The sequence below is a fragment of the Pan troglodytes genome, chromosome 5, assembly GCF_028858775.2.
Source record: "Pan troglodytes isolate AG18354 chromosome 5, NHGRI_mPanTro3-v2.0_pri, whole genome shotgun sequence".
In the NCBI taxonomy this organism is placed as follows: Eukaryota; Metazoa; Chordata; class Mammalia; order Primates; family Hominidae; genus Pan; species Pan troglodytes.
In genome coordinates, this window is record NC_072403.2 from 60207916 (window position 1) to 60226693 (window position 18778).

At 33.3% G+C, this 18778-nt stretch overlaps 1 protein-coding gene across 4 annotated transcripts in view; it reads left to right on the top strand.

Moving 5' to 3' along the window:
- Positions 1-18778, top strand: part of TINAG (tubulointerstitial nephritis antigen) — an 82616-nt gene that overhangs the window by 35767 nt on the left and 28071 nt on the right. For all 4 annotated transcript variants that reach the window (XM_016955678.3, XM_016955679.1, XM_009451489.4 and 1 more), the window contains 4 exons: positions 3925-4075; positions 6277-6457; positions 7916-7961; positions 11063-11186. In XM_016955678.3, coding sequence (XP_016811167.1) covers positions 3925-4075; positions 6277-6457; positions 7916-7961; positions 11063-11186 — 502 coding nt within the window. The remainder of the gene's footprint in view (positions 1-3924; positions 4076-6276; positions 6458-7915; positions 7962-11062; positions 11187-18778) is intronic.

Genomic DNA, 18778 nt, shown 5'->3' on the forward strand with positions numbered 1-18778 from the left:
TTTAAATATTAGCATATGATCAAATAAAATCTCATTATGATGGAAGAAAGTAATCTGAAGACTATATAAAAAATCCATTTTTAGTCTAAAAGTTTTTTTTTTTATTTTAGGGTGCAATTTTAAATAGAGAGCGAATCAAAAGAGTGACAAAATAAATTTACTAAAATGTGTTTGTCTATTCAGAGTTAAGGCCAAATAATAAAAAAGGATTAAGGTTCTTCTTCATTCATATATTATTTATAATTCTAATATACATATAGACACACCCATGTAATCCTCATACCTTTACTCTTTATACGATTTGCAAAAACAGTTATTAATCTAATTTGATGTGAAGTAAGACTTTAAACCTAAATAATAATGGATCAAATGGATTTTATTTCATTTTAAATAAATATAAGCAAATATATAGTTTCTGACTCAAAAGTAATGTAACTGATCTTTTAATAAGAATAGCTTCTAAATTAAGTCTACTGTTACTCAAAAAGTATAAGCAATGACTCTTTTATAGTTACTTTCATATAAATTCACAAATCCAATAAATTAGTTACAGACTAACCCTCAAATTAGGTCTCCAAAATTATCCTCAAAGGAGTGTTGAATATATTTCAGGAATTAAATGAAACCTAACATGATGATGATTGGCTGTCATTCAATTATCTTCATAAAACCATGCTCTAGGATTTGCAGGTAATTTCAACAGTGTTCAAAGACAGTTTAAAGCCATTGAAGGATTGTGAACAAGTACATAGGCTGTTCAAGAAGCCAGCTCTGAAAGGCAGCATATCCTGGGACAGAGAAATGCTGACATCTTTGTCTAAATATCATTGCTCCATAGTATCAATCAGACAACTCCAGAAATGCCTTTGTTAGAATCATAATGGTAGCCAAGCTCACCCCAAGTGGCTACATTTGTTAATTCACTGCTGCCCACACCCCCTCTCTGGCTATCTTATGCTGTCCTTGATGTGTCAGGGACCCACATGGATACCTTTCTGAGCTAAAATTTGTTTGTCTATTGATGGATAAGACCAGATAATAAAAAGAAGATTAAGGTTGTTTCAGATGGGTGAAGAGAGGTTTAATATAATAAACCGTTTGCCATTTTATATTCATGTGGTTAAGGTGTTACACCTAGATCTATAAGAATTTTGCCTAAAATTTATATTATGCCAGTATTTCTGAAGATATCTAAAGAAAAACATTCGTGGTGAAATACTGAAAGCAACTTGCTAGGGTGGAGGATATATTTTGGTGTTCCCAGGTCTCAACCCCACAGAGAGCCTCTGCACTGCGCCAAGTCAGGATTGTTCCCCTACCTAATTCACAGAACACCAGAGAGAGGTTTCTTTTTGTAATTCCAAAGGACATAGTTTTGTATCCTGTGAATTCAGTATGATAAATTAGGGCAATTCTTTTTTGTGTTAAATAAAGAAAAAAATAAACTAAATTATCATAAAGATCTAAAAAATTACGTCGAGAAGTATTAGTTACAAAAAAAGATTATCTCTCAGAGAAACTAAAAGCTATAAAATTGAATAAATAAGACTCTTAAAAATATGCACATATGTTTTAAAAACTTATGTAATCAAATCAAATTCAAGCTATTTTTCAGAAGCTGAAGAGATAAAGGTGTTTGGAGTAGTGGGAGTAATATGTTTCACATACATTTGAAGACGGAATAAAATAAGCAAGGGAAAGAATAGAGTGTGTCTCAGAGGTACTGTCCAGTGAGAGTTTTTAAGAAGAGGGTGGAAAACAATTGGTTGAACTGAGTCATTCTTAAATATTCTGACCTTTTCTAAATATTTCAAGTGAATTTTAGCTAAACCATCATTGAGATTCAGAAATGTCGGTATAAGAGCAACATATTGCATAACATTAGGATTTAAAACATTTATCCTTTAGTTGAAATCTACAGATTTGTGAGGCTGGAAGAGATTTTAAAGGTCACCTTATTCAAGCCTCCAGTATTATAAATGAGGCCCAAATAGGTAAAGTGTCTTATCTGAAGCCAAAAGATGAGAAATATCAGAAATAATCCTGGAGACCAGGCTTCCGACTTCTGGATTACTGTTTTCTCTACACTATAAAAGTATTTTCTGAATGAAAACACAGTTACACCATTTTTTAAAATTTCGATTTCATTCTAAACCCCTGTGCTGAATGTCAGAGCATCAAAGAATTTCTCCTTTCTTTGATGAAATGGGGAATTATTTTCTTGAGACTATCAGAAGTCGTGTAATGCCATTTGCTCCTATGAAATATATCCTAGTGCAATAGTAGATGGGAATTTAGTAGGGAGTTGGAGGTTATAGATTTAACACATATTGAGCATCTAAAGAATGCCAGCAATTGCCCTAAAGCATTGTAATATGCTGTAGTTACATTAAAACTATGTGTATACAAAGATACATATGTAAATGAATTAAATGAATTATTTTAGACAATTTTTAATTAGCACCCTTGAGGGGTTTCAGGACACTAACAATTTTGATGAGAAAAAAACTAAAACTTTCACTAAGAAAAGTGATTGAATAGAAGAAAAGTTATTATTTTGTTGCCTTTAATTAAAAGTGAGTAAGAAACTCACTTAGAACAAAACTGAACAAGACTGTACCAGATATTCAACAAGACTGTTCCAGATATTCAACAAAAAAGTCTGTACTAAAATGGCACCCACCCCAATTTTTTCATAATCTCATCACTCACATTAGTTTATTTTGGTACCATGATCAAAATGATGACATCTGTAGGGTTTTGCTACTGGTTGATTAGTTTCCCTGGTCTATTATTCTAAGAGGGCAGAACTATGTCTCCCTTGTTTCTTGTTCATCATTGTAATTTCCAGTGCTACAATGCCTGTCAGTTAGTAGGTGTTTAATAAATGTGTTGAGAAAACGAATGAACTAATAACAATTACAATTCTAGGGAAGTCATATAACAAAAGAATAGAAGTTTTAATAATAAAAAGTTTGTGTGTGTGTATATATATATAATGATATTAGTTAACAATATGATAGTCATAACTATATTATTAGTTGTATATAGCATTACATATAATCAGTTACATATATAGCTATTAGATTATATATAATTACATGTATAGATATATATAATGAACTATATTATATGTAACTAATAGTATTAGTTAATAGTAGCTACAACAGTTAGTAACAGTAGTAACAGTAATTGTAACTAAACAAATATATTCACTTCATTTTATATATATGTATAAACAAGCTGAATTCCATGTCTACTAAAACAAGATTAAGATAATAATTTTAATTTATATTATGAGCACAAAAGTGTGCTATGTAGCCTTTAGATACTGTATAAGATAGATTCATATTAGTCTGGATTAGCTTAAGTATGGTCTCCTGGGTAGTTAAATTAGATTAAACCAGTTTAAAAACAAAGAATTCAGTTTTACTCCAATATATCAGATGACTGTGGATGAATTTCCAATGAATATTTCTATGGTTAGTTTTCTTGATTGCCCTGGTTTAGTTAAATTCATTTAGAAAATATGTATTTTCCCATGACTATATGCAAGATACTGTTCTAGGTACAGGAAATAGAAATATAAGGAACATATGGCTCTTGCCCTCCAAGAGTTTCACCTGACAGATTCCTTAATGAGGAGTTCAGGAGTATACAGAACATCAAAGGAACAAGAAACTAGAAAAATCTTTGAAGTCAATAGGACAATTGAGTAATATCAAAATAGGACAAAAATTATAACTGAAAGTATGACACAGTTCAACTGGCTGGAATACATAAATATATTAATGCTCTTTGGCTTTAATTATAAATTATACACAGTTTTAGAGACTACATTAGGGTTCAAACAAAAAGGGTTATGTACCTTATTAGAAATACCATGTATCATTTCAATATTAATTGATATTCTATTTGAAACAGGTGTGGCTGCTGACCGAATAGCAATTCAGTCTAAGGGTCGATACACGGCCAATCTATCCCCTCAGAATTTGATCTCTTGCTGTGCCAAGAACCGTCATGGATGCAATAGTGGAAGCATCGATAGGGCTTGGTGGTACCTGAGAAAACGTGGGTAAATAGCTGCTCAACATGTGTTTCTAGGATTTTTATGAATGATGCATTGTGTTAGAACAAGGAAAATAATCCCAAGATTTTTACAAAAAAGTACTTAAAATATATATACTACATCTACATGAATATAAATATGCTACATTTAAATATATACTATATTTCTTATCTATTGAGATTAGAAGCTATTAGAAACACCTCCTGAAGAATGTATACATTTCTAGCTAAATTAATATGAATTTTACTTTTGAAGACTCAAGTAAATATTTTCTTTTTGTTGCTCTGAGCCAAGTGAGTCCCCACAGACAGAATAAAATAATCAGGGTTGCTGATCTCTCTGCTGTGCTTTTCAGTTACCCAGATTGATGAACAGATAATGTCAGGTAAAATTAGGCTAAACATAAGAATAATAATATAAAGAAATAATTTACAGTTGTTTCAACTCATCAGTATTGTTCATTAATTTTCTCCACTCCATTTGATGAAAAATGGGGGCTGCATTTCCTTACTTTCATGTAGGCTGATACCCATATAACATCCTTGTGTCTTCTATAAGAGCTGATCTGCTAAAAAGCTGAGTTATTCAGCTAAGGAAGCTGCAGCTGATAAAGAGTGTTGTATATATGTACTGCTCACTTGCTCTTCATCATCCACTCAGTGCTCTGGGTCTGCTATAGGACTAGTTAGATGCTATAGAAAATTGTGGATGTCAGATTTTGATGGGTTGCAATAAATTGCTTTAAGTTTTTTCATATGTTTTGCCTAAAATGTGGTACTTTGAATGGGCAACTTAGGCTGATACTTTCCTTGTGTTCTAGTGCTTGGTTGGCTTGTATTTTGTATTATGATAAAAAATAACAGCCCTTTAAGAACTTAAAAATGTAAATTATTATTGAGACCCGACTAAATCTCATTGTATTGGATTGCTTGGGGTACTGTAACAAAATTCCATAGACTGAGTGTCTTCAACAGCAAACACTGATGTTGTGGAGGCTGCAAAATCCAGGACCAGGCTGATTTGGTTCTTGGTGAGGGCTCTCTTTCTGGCTTTCAGATGGACACCTTCTCACAGTGTCCTTACATGATGAAAGAGAGCTCTGGTTTCTTCTTTTTCTTATAAGGGCACTAATCGTATCTATTATGGCCCTAACCTCATGACATCCTTTAAAGTTAATTATCTCCCAAAGGCCTATCTCCAAATATCATTACATTGGGTATAAGTGCTTCAACATATGAATTTTAAAGTGACACCATTCAGTCCACAGCACTCATCATTTAATACAAATGTAATGAATTTGATGCAATATTTTTTAGGTTGTTTGAGTGTTTTCAATGGTTTTGCTTTTGTCATGTTCTTTCCTCAGATTCTCATGCTGTGTTGGAAACTATTACATTTTCATGAACCAATCCTAGTGGATAATTCTATGGCCATTTCAGCATAGAGTATCTACAATACCATTACCATGATTTTATTTCCCTTACAATTTACCTTTTTATTCAATATTATTATGTTTGAATTGGTGCCAAATAATTTGTACCTTGCTATGTTTACTTTCAAAATCAGAAATCAAAATGATTTTCTCTATCTTTTAGATAATACACATGTCTGATAGTTTTCTACTTTATTAACATTTAATATTATATTAATATTATACTATTTCCCTCAAAGTGCCACGAACTACAGATATATAATTGTTTGTATTATGTGAACAAATCTATAACTTAATAAAAATATACAAACACAAAAACAAAACAAAATAAAAACTTTAAAGTTACAACTTACATAATTTTAATATCCCATCTGGAAATAGTCAGATTCATTGTCTTGTTTATATGAAATTTTAAATTTAGCTCTTCCAAATTATAATTATATAAACAGGTTGAAGGGGTCCTTCCCCTATTAATATTACCACAGACTTAATATTGACAGCCATTTTTTATCTTCAGGAAATTCTATACTACAGATAGAATTATTTATAAAAAATTGAACAAAGCAAGATTTTTAAAATTATAATGAAAAGAGGAGGGTAGGGAAGAGTGTAATGTCATTGAGCTTCTGTGTTGGAGTCACTCACTATTTTGAAAATTATGCATGTAAGTAACCAGAATAATTTATGAATGTTTAATTCAGTAAGATTAAATATAAAACGGATATTATGACATTCTCCTAAATATTACCTTTGCTTCTTTGCTTATTCCTCATAGACTGGTATCCCACGCATGCTATCCACTTTTCAAAGACCACAATGCTACCAACAATGGATGTGCCATGGCAAGCAGGTCTGATGGGCGAGGAAAACGGCATGCCACGAAGCCATGTCCCAACAATGTAGAAAAATCTAACAGGATCTATCAATGTTCTCCTCCATACAGAGTCTCTTCCAACGTAAGTATAAATGGCAAGAATCAAGAATAGTTGGCTTTCTCAAATGTATATAGCTCTACTGTAACTAAAACAATTTAAAAACTATTTAAAACTATTATATTCTAAAATAAATGTTATATTTTCATGTATAATTTTTAATATTTTTAAGGACTTTCAGTTTGGGTATGATGTCTTATCTTTGTAACATTAGCAGTGTAAAGGATTGACTTAAATTTAAAAATGTCCAAGGAAATAGGGTTTTAAAATTATGTTTCATAATATGTGTATATACATATTTGAACTTGACAATTAAAAGTTAAGTTAAACACTTTTTCACTGACTTTTTTGTGGTATTAGCTCATTTTATCGATCCTTTGCCTCACTCAACAAAATAATTTAAGAGGACCTGGGTCTAATAGAAAAAAGAGTCCCTTGGATTCTAGTTTGTCTGTTAAAAGCCTAGGCGAATTTACTTCATCATATCAGTGTTCCCCAAGCCTTCTCGTTTTCAGAATTTGTGAACCTCCAGTGTCTTCTAATTATCTCCAGAATACAATTCGGTGTTCTAACCATAGCACATTGGCCTTTCATGAGTTGGTTTTGACGTACTACTTTTATACACTCATGTCCTGCCAGCATCTGCCACTCTACCCAGCCATAATGCTCCTGATACATAGAACTAGTCTCTGTTCCCCAGGTACACCATGCTCTGTTATACTTTTCCACTTAGCTAGGTGATAATTCCTCTGATGCAAATGGTTATCAAGCCTTTCCATCTAGAATGCCAAGCAAATGTCAAGGCCCAGGTAAAAACTTCATCTTCTCTGTGACGTTTTCCTTGATTTCCAGGCAGAATTAATTTTCCTTTTTTGTTTGCAAACATAACACTTTGTGCTTGTCTCTACAATGGATCTTATTATATAATAATGAAATTAGTAGTGTCATTCAACCAAAATGTAAATACCTTGAGTATAGGTGCAGGGTCAATATTTGTTCCTGTCATAGTTTCTGGCATGTACTTTGTGCTCAATATGCACAGAAAAATGGATGAACGAGTGCCCTGCCTCCCTACAGAGGGCTTCATTATACATTAGGAGACGTCATAGAAATATTTGTACTAAAGCTACTGAGACATCTAACTAAACAATCATTTGGCATACCTCTTGTGAGAAAAAAAATTAGAGGTACTAGTAATCTCCACTAATTAACTATTGCTTTAACTTACATTGTTTATTTCTTTATAACCATAAAAGGCTATTGTATTTTCTCTCCACTCCAAATTTACTATTTAGTGATAAATGTCATTAAAACAAATGGGTGCATCTTGTCTTTAACAATTTCATTAATGTAGCATAATATACATGAGTTTTTCAAAGTACAGTTGAGAGTAAATTGCAAACACTTAACATTGTACACCAATCAATGGGTTTAGTATGCTCTGATAACAATGATATTGCTTATTCATATTTTTCCATCCAGGAAACTGAGATAATGAAAGAAATCATGCAAAATGGACCAGTTCAAGGTAAGCTTGAATGAAATACGTTTTTTTCTTATTCATTCCTTTAATAAACAACATTACATTGAGCTCATGTAATAGGAGTTTAATAAAATAAAGAAAATTTTTACTTTAAGAGTATCCAAAAGGCTTCAACAGTTCTAAAATGAGTGCAATTATGAGAAATATGCTTACCTATATCTTAATTAGCTGCCATTTTATTTTCAGAAGATAGACTCATTTATAAATTGAACTCTTAAATATTAATGACGCATTTGATGAATAACTCCGAAGTCTTTCCAAAGTGATCATGGACCAACAGAAAGTCCAACATGAAATGCCAACTGACTAATTTGTAATGAAGCTTACTTTATTTATTCAGTCATATTTAAGAATCATACATACAGTTTTCTTATCTTCAGTTTAAATAGATTAGGTAGTGGATTGAAAAAATTGAGGATTAATATTTTCCTTCTATTAGCTCAAAATAAAGCGAGTAAACTAGTGTAATTTGCATTTTACAAAAGGTTTTCAATTTTGATCAATTTTGTAAATGTTTTATTTAAACAGTAAATAACGAAATCATACAGTTACTGGTTGTATATTGCCTTTGATTTATATCATCTCTTATGATAATTTATTCTGCTTACCTGTTGAATTTTATTTTGCATCAATGACCTGAATAAGGGTAAACTCACAGAATATATTCCCTGTATAAACATTGGCTTGAAGTGCATGGAAGAACAAATCCAATGAGGTCTAAAATGAAAATTTAGGTTGTGAATACTGAAGGGCCCGGAATATATTATCAATGCAGTGGAATAAATAATAGGCCAAAATTAAATGTAAAACATTTGGTACACACTTAAGGAACTGTTGCCAATTTTAATTTTTCTGAATACTGAGCTAATTAGTATCGGTTAAATATATATAGGCAGGAATCATGGATTTTATAATTGTGTTGGATGAATTTTTATTGATCATTATCACCACTTAGCATTTATTGAGAAACCACAGCCTACATAAACATGTCCTGAATTTAATTTTTAAAAATTATGGGACATTACCCAAAACCTGAAACAAATGAAGAGAAATTTTCTCTTCCCCCTTACAGCTGTGTCATTTGTTGGTTATTTGAAGAGTGAGGGAATTAATATCTAATTTCAATGCATGCTCCATTAAGTGGTGCTTGTGTGACAAATTTAAAAGATCACAGGCATTTGGACTCAAGGTTACACTAAAATATCCCAACTTTGGCATTTGCTATTTAAATAACTTTGGGCAATTTACTTAACCTTTCAGAAACTCCAAGTTGTTGTATTATTGTTCCAAGTGTTTTTTTTTCTTTTTCCCTCTCTCTCTCCCTCTTTTTTTAATCAATCAAACAATTTTGAATTGTAATTATTTAAAATTGAGAAAATTTAAATACCTTAGATTTATTTTATGGCCATATACTGAAATGCTCATAAATTTCACAGAATGAATAAAAAATAAAGACATAACATTTCAAAGCAATAAAACAAAAATGCAAGTTATTCAACATTCATTTAACAAAGATTTCTTGAGAACCTGCTTCCCGCTAGCCTAAGCCAGGAGCAAGAGACGAGCAACAACCAAGCCTCTCATCCGTGTTATAATTCTGTATCATGAGTTTGCTGCAGTTTTCCAAAAGTAAAATTGCATGATTGTAACTTATATAGTTATATATTCGTGAATTTATCAAGTCTGTTTGGTATCAGAAACTGCAGAAAGAAGCCATCTTTCAGGTAATTATGGTGGCTTCTCATCCTTTTTCTTTAGTTGGCAGTGTTTTTCAGGAATAATGAATACATTTTATTTATGATGCTTACAGGAAAGTTGAATCATAAGACCTCAAAGAGTCAATGGTTCTACAGAAAAGAAAAGCCACTAGCAATATCTTCACATTTTTATAAATGGATAGAATGCTGGTCGACTCTTCTTGCTATAAATGTTACAGGATTGCCTGGCCTGGCATACGGCATTTCCCGTCTCAGTACGAAAGAGTGTAAAAGCCAATAGAACCCTGAATGAATAACTTTGTGTACATTCTTCTAAAATCTGTAGGATTGAAAATAAGTATAGGTGATGGATAGAGAACAAAAGCAGAGATCTGCATAAAGTACAGTTACATAAATTCTTAAAATCCTCTAGGAATGTGTTTTAGAGTAGATAAAGAAGTTTTAACCTCTTTTGCGACTATTTGCACAGCATCAGAAAAGGCATGGAACATTAAAAAATGAAACAAAAACTGGAACATTGAAAAGTTATATTTAACTTTGGAGTATAAGCTTTTTTAAAGGATCTGTCAAACACTAGTTACCTTACTTCCTATTTTATTTAAAATGCTTGTCAAATTAAGACAAGTATTGTACACAGTTATCAAGCTATACATATCTAATCCCAATTAAAAATTTTCAAATTCATATCTTCTATAAGAGAAGTTTAAAGGCTTCACCCTGAATTGCCAAAGCCCTTCAACAAAGCAGCACACAATAGAGAGATGAAGTAATTTAGGTGAGGGAAGGAAGGAGAGCTTTCTAAAATATAAGCCCTGCTTTTTAAAGTGTACAGCATTGCTTATCTCTCCAGAGCTGGGAGGATGAAATTCTGTCAAAGTTTTATTTTGCCAGGAGTTTGCTTTTTTATTCCAACTCACAAAAGAAAGGTTTGTATTTACTTATGAGGATTAACAACAATTGCTTTAAGCCCAGTTTGCTAGGCTCTGCTAGCTTAATTGGGATTTTAAGAGGCTTGTGGTAAAGCACAAGGTTAGTGGAGAAATAGCAATCACTGACCAAGTATAGTGTGCTTTTGTTGCAAGGGCTTAATTTTTGGTAGTAGTGTCTCTGTTGATTAAGACTAGATGGTGTTTTAAAAGCATAATGTGTACTTAATATTCTAAATAGCTAAAAGTTGTTTTTATAAGATAACAAAAAATATTGCAACTAATTAATTAAGTAGGAAAGAAAATTAGGCTGAATCACACAGCCCCTTCTTAGATTCATCTCCTTGCAATTTACCCATTGGTTGTTCCGTGAAATTTTCTGGTGGTTTTTAAAGATGATATTTTAATACTGTGCCATTTGTTCTGTTGGATTTTATTTTAGCCATAATGCAAGTCCGTGAAGATTTCTTCCATTATAAGACAGGGATATACAGACATGTTACCAGCACAAATAAAGAATCAGAAAAATATCGAAAGCTTCAGACACATGCAGTCAAACTCACTGGGTAAGGCAATTAAACAAAATTCATTTAATTCTTTTGGAAAATGAAACTGAAAATAAGAATATGCAGTGTTTTAAATGCTAGAATCCCCTTTGTAGGAGAGATTGTGATACAAATGAAAAATGATCTAAACCTTGCCACTATTTAGTCATTAAAGTCCAGTAAAAGGCTAACTCAGCATTCTGGGAAATATGATCTTTTCCTACCTCTCACTTCTTGTGATTATGTCCTTAAGAATCTGTTCTAAGGTCAAAGAACATGTATTATTGAAATAAATTCTACATAAGGCATAATCAAGGGAAGAGAGCAAATCCAAGGCGTATTATGGTTTGGGGAGATGGTTTTGAATAGAATTGCAAATAGCAAAGATTAAGCAGGAAGAGAAGTAAGGTCACCTATAATTCAATATAAGGTTACTTTATATTTATGTGAGAATTGTAGAAATTAGATTGATCAATTTTTAAGTAAAATATATTAATCTATGCAAGGGAAAGAAAGAAGTTCAAAATTTGGTGAGTAATTTTACAAGTAGGCTGTACTCTGAAAGACAGTGTGGTTATGAGACCACTTTCCCAGTGCCTTCTCAATTTTATTCTGACTAAAACATCTCATAATGTCTCACTCTAGTTCAAATGAAATGCTACAAAGTTTTATTTTCCATCTAAAAATCTCACTCTTCTCATATTGCATATTATGGTAAATAACTTCATTCCCATTGAACATGTCTTTAATGACTTAATTTTATTGAGCCTACGCAAAACAACCTCACCTACAATCAAATTGTTGTCTTCTCCTTACTGATCTTTGAAACACCTTTAAGTCAGTTCTAAGCTATGTAGACAAGCTGTCTTGTGTGATGCTTCCTTAATCGTTGTCCCTCCTTTATTTTAAATACTCTAATATTTCAATTACAAAATTATCACATTTCTTTGAATCTAAGATAATACTAATTTTATGACTGTGCTGATTTCATGAATATGAAAATACATGTATCTTAGGATTGAAGAATGTGATTTTCATGTTAATGTAGGATGCTGAATCTACAAATTGGAAAAAATGTAACGTGTGTGTGTATGTGTGTGTGTGTGTATTTATAAATGTTTTCACCATTCCTAGATAATAACCTCTGTTGAAATCTTGGAGTATTTTTAATGAATCTCCTAGATATATAACTATTGAGAAACAAAGAAAGAAGGAAGGAAGGAAGGAAGGAAAGAAGGAAAGAAGGAAAGAGATTTCACAGGAAAACAAGATAGTGCAGTACTTCAAATTTTTTGAAAAGGAAAATTTTGCTAATGTTTTCTCTAGCAGTATATAAAAATGCCAGTTTCTCAACACTCTTTCAAACACTGGGTTTGAAAGAAACACTTTTCCATTTTAATAGGGTTATAAAACTGAATAGTTTTAATTACTCAGAATCACTGGTCTTTGGAAGCCTATGGTAGCTTCCTATTACCCTACTTTTTAAGGTTATATGGAACAAGGTGCTTGCCTTAATTTTTAAAAAGTGTATCATTTTTAATAAAATGAAGATACACTCTCTACTAAAATTAACAACTTAAAAAGAAGATAGTAAGAAATACCAAATCAGGCCAGGTGTGGTGGCTCATGCTTGTAATCCCAGCACTTTGGGAGGGCAAGGCGAGTGGATTGCTTGAGGCCAGGCATTTAAGATAAGCCTGGCCAACATGGTGAAACCCCCTTTCTATAAAAAAAAAGCAAAAATTAGCTGGGCATGGTGGCAGACACCTGTAATCCCAGCTACTCAGGAGGCTGAGGCACGAGAATCGCTTAAACCCTAGAAGTGGAGGTTGCAGTGAGCTTAAATCTGCACTCTGGGCAACAGAGCGAGACTCTGTCTCAAAAAACAAAAATTCCCAAATTATGCCATATTAATGCTCAAAGATCATTATTATCATATTTGGTAAAAAACATGTCAGGTAAGTCTTCTCTTGCTCTCTCTCTCTCTGTTAGTGAAAAGTTTGACAAACAAAAATAGAAAGACAATATAGGATAAGTCATTTAAAACTATTGCTATTCAGGCTAACTTTACTTGAATTTAATAAAATTTAATTAAAAGAGACATTTTTGATTCTTCAACAAAGGATAAGTTCTTGTCTAAATCTCTCTTCATTTATTGTAGACTCCAGGCCCTCTTAGCTATTCAAGGACATGCAGAAGCAATTTCTCCTTTTTCTTCTCTGTAATCATTTCTATTTCTACCACCATACAAATAGTGTTGTTATCCCTCAGATTAAAAAAAAAAAACTCAGCACTTTTTTGGACTCTGCTTCCTCCACACTCCATTTATGTTCACTCTTTACAGCAAACTCCTTGCAAGATTTGCCTGGAATCACTTTCAGTTCTCTTTCCAATCTTTCTTAAACTGCACCAATCATGTTTTCATTACTCCCGTCCTCTTCACAAAAATAGCTATTTCAAGGTTATCAAAGGCATCCACATTGCTAAATTCATTGGTCAGATCCCAGACCTGCCCATCCTCTTCATCTGATTTTTTTCTTTTTGGCCACAACTTTGCAGTGTACTTTGCTGCATTTTCCCCCCTGTACTTCTACACTTCTTAACGTTGACATGCCCTAGTCTCAGGTCTTGTTTCTTCTCTTGCTTCTAGTCTCACTGTGTCTGGTGAGCTCATCATTCTCTGAGTTCATCCTGGCTTTAAGTGCCATCTAAAAGCTGACATCAACTGAATTTATATCTCAGCTCAGACCTCTTTCCTGAACTCCAGACTCATACATTCTATGACCTATTTGACATCATCACCTGGATACCTTATTAGGGAGTGAATGCTTCAAATTCAGCACTTCCAAAACAGAACTCCTGATCTTCTCCCTTTATTCTTGCTAAACAGCATCAATCTTTTCTGTCTTAATGACAGCTCTGTTCTTCCATGTTCTCTGCTGGAAGCCTTGGAGTCATCCTTTATTCCTTTACTTCACAATTTACTTTCAATATGTCACAACCTCTTTTGGCCCTTTCAACGTATATCCAGAACTCAACCACTGTTTACTATCTGAACTACCATCACCCTTGCCTAAGCCACCATTGCCTGTTATTTTGTACCTGGATTACTGAAGTAGCTTCTAACAAATTTTACTGCATTCATCTTCGCTCCTTGACTGTCTAGTCTCAACATAGAAAACAGGGTTTTCCTTTTAGAACTTTAGATCTTGTTATTATTTGTTCAGAATCCTACAATATATTCCCAATTCCATCAGATTAAAAGCCAAATTTCTCACAATGGCTTATAAAGGGCCAACATATTCTGAGGACTCTCCTTCTTGCCGACTCCCACTCCCATCAACTTTCTCTTCTCAACTCCTACCCATCTGTACCTTGATTTCCTGCTCTAGTGATTATTTAATGTTTCAGCAACATGTACCCCAGTGCCTTTCCCTCTACCTAAAATGCTCTTCTACTGTATATCCAGTTCCTTAGTGTCTGTGTCTCCACCCAGTCTCTGGTCAGGTCTCACCTTCTTAATATGTCCTCCCTGGCTGCCCTATATAATTTGTGACTTGCCCTCTGCTCCAGCAATCCTGATCCCCCTACCTGCTTTATTTTTAAAAATTTTATACAATTATCACTTTTTAACACAATGTATAATTTAATTAGCTTTTTTATGTTGATTGTATATTGTCTGTCTTCCTTACTAGAATGACGTTCCATGAGAGCTGGTGTCTGTATTATTTACTGAGGTAGCCAAACCACCAAATACGGTACTGATCCGCTGATCAGTAATGCACTTAATGTTTTCTCTTTTCAACGAATGAATGAGTTTTTTCCTTATGTTCTGCACTAGTTTTCCTTTGCTGTTACTTATCTTTACATGTAGAAGTTATTCGTCAAAAAAAAAAAAAAGATTAGGGAGAAATTAGAGGAGATAGCTGAGGCACTCTTCAGCTTCGATTCAAGTTTGTAAATGTTGAACCTGTGCTCATCAGATCAACCTTTGCTGTTATCCTGGGAGTTCTGCCCTTAGTTCATAGCTCAGATAGTTTGATGGGACTTATAATAAATCCCTTACTACTACTCTTTGCCTTTCTTTTTTACTTCACCCTGCTGCATCATTTAGCCAACAACCCTGAAGGGCTGGCCTGGATTTTGGCAACCCAATTGACTTCCAGTATGAGATTTCTTTTTCAGCTGACCTCCGATGGGTAGTACGGGAAGGGATTGACATCTGATCGCATTAGCTTGCAAATGGTCCTCATTACAAAAATCTTAAGGGGTGTTTCTAGACTGCATTATGTACTTCTAAGGGGAAATTTTTCCTATTCAGGTCCAGTGGTGCAGGGGAACGGTTTTGGTGAATGCCGTCTCAGCACCCATTTTTACTTCGGTACAGAACAAAAGGTTTTTTTGTTATTCAACAAAGTTGTGTTTTGAAATTATGACCATTTGTTTGAATTTATTAAAGATAGAAATCATTAAGGTCTTAAAATGCATTCCATTTTATTGTGCTTTTCCATTCTTAATTGTTCTGGGGCTTTTTAGGAAGGTAAATGGAATAAAATGTCTTAACAGTGTCACTGTAACTGGAAATTCAGCTCTACCTAAGTTCCATTTCCAGTAAGTTCAAAAGTCTAATTCCTTCTAAACTTTTTCCTATATATGTTTCATTATCAATTTTTGCCCAATCTAGGGGCTTCCTTGATCTAGAAAAAATTTTCTACCACACACTAGGTAATTGACCTATACTTTTCTATTATTCATAGAACTAAAATTCCATTCACTGTTTGGAGCCTCCTTTGATTTATTAGAACTGACCATTTATAATTTCTACCACCTATTTAGTCATATTGGTCATGTTTTCTTTTCTCTAATTCTATATTCATTCATGCTCAGTTTGAACAAGATGTAAATGTGTTTACATTTAATCTTCTATCATTGTGTATTCACATTTGGTGTGTCAGTTGCAATAGTGAATTCACTTTTATAAACTCCTAGAAAACTGGAATCTTTATAAATTTACTTTACTCATGTAACAATTAAGGCCAATTCTGCTAGTAGGCAAATTAGTTTTGGAAAATATATACTTTTTAAATTTTACAAATATCTTAAGTCACCTGAGCATTGGTAGGTGCCCTGGAGCAGTTAGATTTTAATTCATTTATCCATTAGGATTTCCTGATTTGGTAATTACTACATTCAAGAAATGAATGCATTAATGAATTAGAGAGCAATCAAATAGCTCAAGTAAGTAAATATTCCTTATCAGAGAACTTAATATACTCCTAAGAAGTACCTAACTAATGTATCACGACAAATTCTGTTTGCTGCGCTTTTTGTAGAAGGTGAAACTATTAGATTAAACTTATTGAAAAAACGAATTTGATCTTCTATCAAGTGCCCAGAGCTGGGAAATACAAGGAGGATTGATTTATTGTCCTCCTCTTAAGGAGTTTAGCGGGTGAGGCCGATACATTCGCAATTGATTCTAGCATAAGGTGATAAAGGCTATATATTCCCATACGTATAACTCACAGGACTGTGGTAGGTAGATACAAACCTGTAACACATATATTTGCTCCTAATAGCCTTATTTCCCCCCTCTCTTCCCTTTCAATAACTCTTTCATCCCCATTTTGAATGCTATGTCTATAAATGCATTTAATTGAATAAATAACACGATTTATTTTGAAATACGGCCTTATTTTATATACCAATAAAAAGAGGAAAATATTTCCGATTAAACTAAGAAACTCCGTCGATTATGGTATGAATCCCAATTTTAGAGATGTTAAAATGTCATGAAAGTGTGTTTTACGATCAACAAAATATGGTATTTCAGATTTTTATCCCAGCCAATATTCTCCCTATTATGGTCCTATTCCACATCTCCGTGCCCATTAGAATTTGCCCTGTGTCCCTGTCCATTGAAGGTCTAAGCTTTATTTAATCCCCAAGTCTCAAGTTGGTTGTAATGCATTAATGCCATTTACTTTTGCTTATAAATCTTAGGAATTAGTGCAATAACTTAAATGAATAAATTCAACAGTAAAATTTTTGGAAAATTACAGGAAAGAATTAGTATAAACATTGACTTTTTTTCATCTTGTCATCCCTGTTTATGGAGCAGAATCTTACTGAAGATATATAGTCCTACCTCATCTTATTGTGCTTTGGTTTCTTGTGTTTCACAGATACTGTTTTTTTTTTTTTTGTTTTTTTTTTTTTTTTTTTTTTTTTTTTTTTTTTTTTTTTTTTTTTTTACAAATTGAAAGTTTGTGGCAACCCTACATGGAGAAAGTCTAAAGGTACCATTTTTTCCAACAGCATGTGCTTGCTTGAGTCTCTGTGTTACATTTTGGTAATTCTCACAATATTTCAGACTTTTTCATTATTATATGTGTTATGGTGACCTGTGATTGGTGATCTTTGGTGTCATTATAGTAATTATTTTGGGGTGCCGCAAACAGCACCCATATAAGATGGCAAACTTGATTGTTAAATATTGTGTATGTTCTAACTCTTCTATCAATGGGGCGTTCTCCCTTCTCTCTCCTTTCCTTAGGCCTATCTATTCCCTTAGACACAACAATATTAAAATTACGGTAATTAATACTCCTATAAAGGCCCCTAAGGGTTCAAGTGAAAGGAAGATGTATTAGTCCACTCTTACACTGCTATAAAGAACTACCTGAGACTGGGTAGTTTATAAATAAAAGAGGTTTAATTGACTCATAGTTCCACAGGCTGTGCAGGAGGTATGACTGGAGAGGTTTCAGGAAGCTTACAATCATGGCCAAAGGGCAAAGGAGAAGCCATATCTTCACATGGTGATAGGAGAGAGAGAGAAGAGGGAAGTGCTACACACTTTATAAACAACTAGATCTCATGAGAACTCACTATTACAAGAACAGTAAGGGGGAGATCCACTCCCATGATCCAGTCACCTCCCACTAAGCCCCTCCAAAATACTGGGGATTGTAATTCAACATGAGATTTAGGTGGGGACACAGAGCCAAACCATATCAGAGTAGTCACACATTTCTCACTTTAAATCAAAAGCTAGAAATGATTAAGCTTAGTGAGGAAGGCATGTTGTTGGAGATTGGCCAAAAGTTAACCCTCTTGTACTAAAAAGTTGGCCAAATTGTGAATACAAAAGAAAAAACCTTGAAGGAAGTTAAAAGTGCTAATCCAACAAATATACAAATATTAAGAAAGCAAAGCAGCCTTATTGCTGAAATAGAAAAAGTTTTAGTGGACTGGAAAGAAGATCAAACAAGCCACAAGATGTCCTTAAGCCAAAGCGTAATTCACAGCAAGGCCCTACCTTTCTTTAATTCCATGAAGACTGACAAAGGTGAGTAAGCTGCGGAAGAAAGGCATGAAGTTAGCAGAGATTGGTTCATGAGGCTTAAGAAAGGAGGCCATCTTCATAATATAAAAGTACAAAGTGAAGTAGCTAGTACTGATGGAGAAACTGCAGCAAGTTATCCAGAAGATCTAACTAAGATAATTGATGAAGGTGGCTACACTAAATAACAGACTTTCAATGTGGGTGAAACGGTCTTCTATTGGAAGAAGATGCCATCCAGGACTTTTATAGCTAAAGATGAGACATC